Source organism: Carcharodon carcharias, chromosome 19 (genome assembly GCF_017639515.1).
Source record: "Carcharodon carcharias isolate sCarCar2 chromosome 19, sCarCar2.pri, whole genome shotgun sequence".
NCBI classification, from domain to species: domain Eukaryota; kingdom Metazoa; phylum Chordata; class Chondrichthyes; order Lamniformes; family Lamnidae; genus Carcharodon; species Carcharodon carcharias.
The window spans coordinates 58,546,225-58,553,730 of record NC_054485.1 but is presented as its reverse complement, the minus strand read 5'-3'; the positions used below and the strand labels follow the sequence as shown (position 1 = coordinate 58,553,730).

Below are 7,506 nucleotides of genomic sequence, written 5' to 3'. Positions count from 1 at the left end.
ACATCTAAGGCATACCTGAGTAGCAGTTTTAAAGAACAAGTCAAAGTCATAACTACATTCCAAACCCCAGGCTACATGTGGGTCATTCTAGGAGCTTGTGCATACATGAAGGGACAGGTAGAAAAAAAGGTTACAGAATTAGGGTAGAACATGTCTACACATGGAATGAGTGACGCTAAAGACTTCAAACTAGAACACAGGTCCTTTCAGTATACAAAGTAAAACTTTAATAAAATCTTTATTTTCCATTTCCCCACAAGCTTTATATTACAATGAGAATATATTTATTTATATATATTTTACAGGACAGAGCTGGAAGCAGAAAACCAGAATATGGAAACACATTCACAGATAAGTTACTCCATTGCTGGCATGCTTACACCAGTGAATTAAATTGTGCACTATAGCATAGCGAGTTTTCACATAAATTTGTGAAGTGAGGCCGGCAGGTTGGGGAGGTGGGGTAAGAGGGGGAAAACATAAAGCATCATTTTGCCTCACAAAGAATGTTGAGTTGGTCCCAGGCAGTTCAGTAAACAAACATTGCTAAAAGATTAAAATGTCCCTGGATGAGTGCTACTGCACAGGAATAACATTCGAGTTTAATAAAGATTCAGAATCGACTGCAGATGAAGCACTGCGTGACAATGGGAGTTAGGAGCTGAGTGATGGTGTGGCTGAAATGAAAGCAGCACAGCAGTTCAAGATATCGCTCGGTCTTGCACTTCAGTTGATCCATGACCCCTGCAAACCCAATCTCTGACCCAATTCAGCAAACCATTTGAGTGAGCAGACCTCGAGAACAAACATTGCCAGAAACCAAAACATTCTTGAACCTGGTGAACAGGGAACCCCACGGAACAGCAATCAGAAAAAGAAGAGAGCACTGAAAAAATAGCTTCTGTGTATTCTAAAAATAACTTCCTATTTCCAATCTAGCACAAGGCTAAAATCCAGTCATATAAACATGTGAATATGTGCCAAAGTTTACAAGAAAATAAAACCATGCCCTTTACCCCCTGAGCTCTATCTAACACCATCTTTCTTTAGCTAAAACACAACTTCCGTTTACTGACTTGGTGCAATGTCTCAGTTATGCACTGAAGACCAGTGTTAAACTACAGCCTCCAATGGTCACACATAAGCTGGCCTTCCCAAGATATGTGAAAGGTATTAATTTTTTGCAACACTGTTTTATATATAGTAACTTCTTTATAAACAAAACAGCCTCATAAAAATAGCATAAATCAGATTTATATTAATATATTTGTATATGCATAAATAAACAAATTAAAACTTCATTCAGGACCTCTTATGAACATCACCTGTACCCTGAAAACAGGGAACTTAATTCCCCTGCCCAGTTTCATCGTGCATACAAGCTAACATTCAGTCATTAATGGGGAAGTACAAAAACTCTAACTACTTCTATATTGATGCCTTTTCAATCCAGATTATGGGGACACCAATCTCTGTCGATCACTCTAGTATTTACACTGTTAATTCCCAGCAGAAAATTCAGGAGAACCAGTGTCCTGGATTCAAATGATTCATTAATATAAAAGCAGCTCTGGATTTTGAAATTTGTATGCAGTTCAAATGCACCTTTAAACTACAGATGGAACAGTGAGCTCAGCCCACCTGCTCACTCCAGTGAACACAGGATAGTCTGGACCCTGGTTTCTATCAGCCAGTGGGGCGCAGCTGGTGGAGGACTAGCTATCGGTGTGGAGCATGAAGTAGAGGGGGCAGAGGTGACGGAGAGAAACAGATCAACCACATGCAGATCACTTTCCCCACACATCAGCCTACTATGGAGTTGGGAAATCCAGTGCAATTATACAGATTCATGACACTTCACAAGTGCTGCTGAACTAAAAGCAGGTAGGGAAAATATCAATTTGAAAGACAGTAAACAGTGACTTCTGTGAAATCAGATCACCTACCACCAAAATATTAGTATTACAGCACTAAGAGCAGATAGAGGCACTATCTGAGTCTGGAGAATTAGTTGTGGAAATGTGGGAAGAAGTGGATTTATATTTATACTGTAACCTCAGTGCAAGAGGAATGTTGCACTCCTTAAACAGTTTTCACAGTCACAGCTCAGAGTGTGTGTCTTGTACTACGGATACTTGCCTTTTAATACATTTTCTTTGAACCTGAAATGTTTCCTCCTTGAACAGAACTGGCGAATATCTATAAACACAGAGTAGAGAATTGTTGATAATGTGTCTATCCTTCCGCTCATGAAAATTGTACCCTCTGCTCCTTGTCCAAAGTATGATTCTAAGCAGTTTTAGATTATATGTGATCCCACAGTTTATGCTCACAAGGATTACATACAAAATCAGTCTCTGGCACATCACGGCAATCATTAGCTACAAACTCTTGCTCTCTAATTTCCCTTTTTAATGTGCAGGCTCCTACAGAGGAACAACTGATTTGAGTACAGGAGTGTTTCCTCTATGACACCTCCCTTCAGTGTCAGACCCATATAACAGCAAGCACCACATTCCCTGCCATGTACTGCAGCAAGTCAAACCTGCAATGCTCACTGTCAGACAGACTGAGGTTTGTGTTTTGGCATCTGTGCTGGTTGCCACTCCATATTCCAGCTTCAAATGAGGAGATTCTCATAACTGATTTAAATATATGCATTTAATCTCTAGTCATTCTCACCCCAAATAGTTTATTTTATCTTAAATTCAATTCGACTCATTTTCCTCAGCAATTTAAACAGGACTCATAATTGCAGTGAAAATAATTGGTGAAAAGAGCAAACAACTTTAATCTCACTCCTCTGGGTAACTCTGGGTAAGTCATTTTCAATAATTCTCCTGCAGCAGTGTTGAGTCCAAACTTTACAGGTTGAAGAAGCTAATTTAACAGAAATTAGAAGCAAAAAAAAAAGCAAAAGCTAATCTCTAGTCATGTTTTGAAAAGACACAAGCTACTAATCCAAGATTTACATAGGTTTTTTCCAACAAATTCATATCACTTTCCCTTTAATAGAGACATGTTTCCTGTTAGCAGGCAACTATTCAGACTGGGTAAGGGAAACAACACCTGAAACCTTGCCAGATTTAGTGAAAACCCAAAACATCACATTTAATGTCAGGCCACGTGGAATTGACTATAATTTTGTGCAGTCCTAATTATTGGGGCCAGCACCATAGGAGCCATTGCATTCTGTGGCTGCTTCTCTGATTCAAATCACTTGTTACCCTTTAGGATCACATGGTTAGATACGATTATACCGTCTGACTATACCAGGCTGCAAGAGTTTATCCAACTGCCTTAGCAGGTCAATATTTCTCTTAACTGATAAAAAACATTAAAAATCCAAAACCAAGCTGCACCTGTCAGTCACTGCCAGCTCATCAGTTGAATTTTTGCTTAGACAACTGATCTGAACTATTTAGAACCTTAACTACACCGTGGTACAGGCCAATCTCCTATCAGTTAAAAATGTTACATTTTTAGAATTCCCTCTTCAGTGAAATGACCCAGCAAAAATCTGTTTTTCTAAAATTGTACATGTGACCATGTGCCCCAAATCTAATTAGGCCATCGATGCTTGAAAAATCCTATGAGAAGTACTGAAGTGGATCTTAACCCTTTACATAGCAGCATCATCCCCCCCACACACCAGTTTTGAAAGCTAGTTAAAGCAGCCATGTAGTTGGCAAGTGCAAGAGGAATTCTCTTCCCCCAGCTCCTCAGAAAATAAAAATCAGACACAAGACATTAAAACCCTTTTTAGTGATATGTCCAGTTGCTCTCTTACTAAGGTAGTAATCAAAGGGCACTCTCCATACCCACGGGCTGCAGACGGTGATCAGGCACTAGCACAGTAGATGTGCATAACTTTACTCCCAATACTCTGCTTCCGGTTATTTCACAGTATCAATTCAAAGGCCTCCTACTTCTTTTGCACAATCAGACTCAGAGATTGGTGTTTATTTGTGGCCTAACACTTCACTCACAGACAGGCTGAGGGGAGTGTGGGGGAGGGCGGGGGGAGGGGGGTGCAGGGGGCAATGTAGGGAGGAAGGAAGGAACAGAAATGAGCTACTTCCGGAAAAACCAGCAGCTGCAGCTCCTGCAGCCAACGCAGCATTTTCCTTCTGCCACATGTAATACCAGGTGTTCATTATTCAAGTATGTTTTGTATGTGTCAATCCGGACTCAAGTACACCAATGTGGCAACAGAGAATCTATAATCTGCCCCAGTATTGATACAAGGAGAAACATGGCTTTAAGGTGTACATCACACAAAGACTGCCCCAAGTCTGCTATGTCCTCAGCCACAATACAAGATAGAAGGAACAGTGGTTATAAACTGTCAGAAAGCAAAGAGCCGAATGAGATCAAAGACTTAATTCTTCAACTCTACTATATATAAAAGGTTGACCAGTGCTGAAAGTGGACCTTATCCCACTCCGTTCTCACTTTGATCTGTGTGAAACCTTGCACACAGCTCACGAATACCAGTCTCAAACACTCATTCATCTCTCGCCTCCGATCTACCTCCTTTATCCCTCTGGTCTTTCATACCAAGTGCATTGAACTGATTTAAAAACAACTTTGTTTGGAGCTTAAAAACAGTACACTTTTGTGTTGGAATATGATTACTTAGGTAATGAAGCTGGCTGGTTGGTGCACTGTGTACGACATCTCACCCTGAGAGAGGTAGAGGGGCAGGTCTCAGTTAACCCGTTTTATGCCTTGTTCTTGATACTGTGATACACAAGTTTTGGAATAACAGAGTTCTCCATCTCACTTGTGCTGCCTCATTCCTCCAACCAGAATTTGCTGTTCTGCAACTAAATCCCAAGCCAGTTGTTGCAGTTTCAGTGCCAGTGCCAAACAACAGAAGAACAGCAACTGTTGTAAAAAAAATTAGCAGCACTATATAAACTACTGTAAACAGCAACACCAGTTATTTAAGAGTTATCAGCAAAACAATTAACCCAATAAGATAGCTTAAGAAGTGGGTATTTACTGAAGGCTCCTGACCCAGGTGAAGGCCCCTGTCAAATGGAGGAACATGCATGCTTCAGTTCATACACTTCCGTGCTGTGCAGGGAGGCTCAGGGCTGATAAACTGGACATGTGCAATTATCATTTTCCTGTGTTACTGCCACTCTTTCCAAAGCTGAACAGCTCTCCTGATCATTTACTCACAGAGCCTGATCTTATCAATTCCAAATCAGCACTAGAAACAAGGCAGCCTGCCATGTGCTGCTATTGTCACAAAACAAATGGCAAAGAAATTTAAACAGAAGCAAGTGGCCAAAGCTGCACCAAGCACAAAGTTCAGGATCACACACCCTGCCCACACTCTTCCTTTGAAGGAATCAGGCTCCCAAAGAATCCTTCTTTGGGAAAAAAAATATTTGTATTAGAAATTGCTTTGGTAACGATGGTTGCTGTTTTGATGGTGAAGTTCTTGCCAAGTCTGTGTAGGATCTATAGGCAAAATGGAGTTGAGATCACACACTGCAAACTGGCTGGAATAGAGAAGCCAAAATGTCTTCCACGTGGTTTTGAAACATGCAGCAATTGCTGTTTCCTGTTTACTTCCGTTCTGGCTATTTCCACATTTGGGTGCCGAGGGATTGACTAGCGAGGGGAGCAGCTCCCGCTCCCATGGGAACTGATGATTGTCCATAATTCACCATTCCATTGGCGCCATAAAAATTCATTCCCACCATCTGCTGAGTCATCTGAAAACAAAAAGACAATTGCAGCACTGAATATAATCATTTTACACAGGGTCTCTACCCAACCAGACCGCTTCTACAAATGAACTGAAGTAGAGGTCGAATTGTTTTAAATCAGGAGATAGAGTCAAACAAGTAATTGCCAATATAAGGGATAGAACTGATGGTAGAGAAGCATGTCAAATTGGTAACTTCAGATCTGATCTTTGATGGGGAGCTGAACTACCAATCTGTGGAATTGTCCCAGCTGCTACCTGGCTAAAGGAGCAGAATATCAGAATCCTTTTTAAGTTAAAGACATCAGTGGATTTCTGCACAAGATCAGCTCATATCCAGTGTATAATCATTCGAACCAGAAGGTGTCAAGCCCAATCTCTGGGCCCATTCTCTGACAACCGATCTCAGCTGGCACTGGATCTGGATCATAGAATTTTATAGCATGGGAGGCCCTTCAGCCCATCATGCCTGTGCTGGCTCTTTAAAAGCTATCCAATTGGGCCTATTCCACTGCTCATTTCTCAAAGCCCTACAAATTTATATGTACCATTCAGGTATTTATCCAATATCCTATCGATAGTTACTACTGAATTTGTCACCCTTTCTTTCAGATCATTAGTTTACGATCCTATAAATTCACTGTGTAAAACAAAAATCTTATCCCCTTGCTGGTTCTTTTTTCAGAGGGTGGGATACAACTCTTAGACTGGGGGATGGGGGTTGAGGCAGGGCTTATGCACCTGATCCTTGCTGGAAACTGCCTGGGAGAGGGCAGGCTGGGCTAAGCCATGACATACCCACCATTATAGGATAGTCACTCACTCTCACTTTTCATGTCATTGCACGCTCCAAATCAGATGCATCTCCACTTGAATGTTGTTGTGAAATTGAATGCATGGATCTGATTAGTCAGTGGTGACCACATGACCCAACATCAAGCAACAGAATGACTCAAACAAGGTATCCAAATATCTCAGCACAGACAGACGTCACTAGAAATAACAGACTTTTAAAGTGAAAGTACAGACAACTAAATTACCCCTTAACTTAAATCTTTTTTAATCTGTGATCTTGCGAGTGCGTCTCTTAGACATAACCTGTAGCCTGTTGCTAGGTGGAGGAGGCCACAAGCAGACAGATGGTGCTTTGCTCCTCATCGGTAATATTTAAGCAGGCAACATAGAAGGGATGGCCAGAGCAGCATAGGCACAGACAGCTTGCTTTGTATTTCATGTCAGGTGGCGATTGAGTAAATTCTGCTTCAATTTGAATTCTAGATGTTGAGATTGGGAATGAAGGTATGGTTGCAAAAACTGTTCGTCAGTGTAATGTTATGGGACACAGACCACAGCAGTTTGAAAAATTAAATTCAGTTCTCTCCACAGATGCTGTCAGCCCTGCTGAGTTTTTCCAGCATTTTCTGTTTTTATTTCACTACAGTCTTTGTCTGATCTGGCCTATGTAGACCACGCCAATGTGGTCGGCTCTTCATTGTTCTCTAAAGTGGTTCAGCAAGTCACTCAGTCATATCAAAGTAAGGCGGCAGCCCACCACCACCTTCTCAGGACAACTGTGGAGGGATAATAAATGGCAGCCTTGCCAGCAAAACCCACATGGAGAAACTGTGACAAGCTCAGCTTTCAGAACGACATTTTAATGGAGAAGAACAGCAACCCAACAATGTTCTCTCTGAGCTGCACAATTGAGCAAAAGGTTAGTATGCAGGTGCAGCAAGTAATTAGTAAAGCTAATAGAGTGTTATTGTTTATTGCGAGGGGAA

The 7,506-nt window shown here is 41.3% G+C and overlaps 1 protein-coding gene across 1 annotated transcript in view; it reads right to left on the bottom strand.

Moving 5' to 3' along the window:
• Positions 1 to 204: 204 nt before the first annotated feature.
• Positions 205 to 7,506, bottom strand: part of LOC121291542 (stromal membrane-associated protein 2-like) — a 52,244-nt gene continuing 44,942 nt past the window's right edge. Inside the window, exon 10 of the mRNA XM_041212893.1 lies at positions 205 to 5,732. Coding sequence (XP_041068827.1) covers positions 5,598 to 5,732 — 135 coding nt within the window. The 3' untranslated portion in view covers positions 205 to 5,597. The remainder of the gene's footprint in view (positions 5,733 to 7,506) is intronic.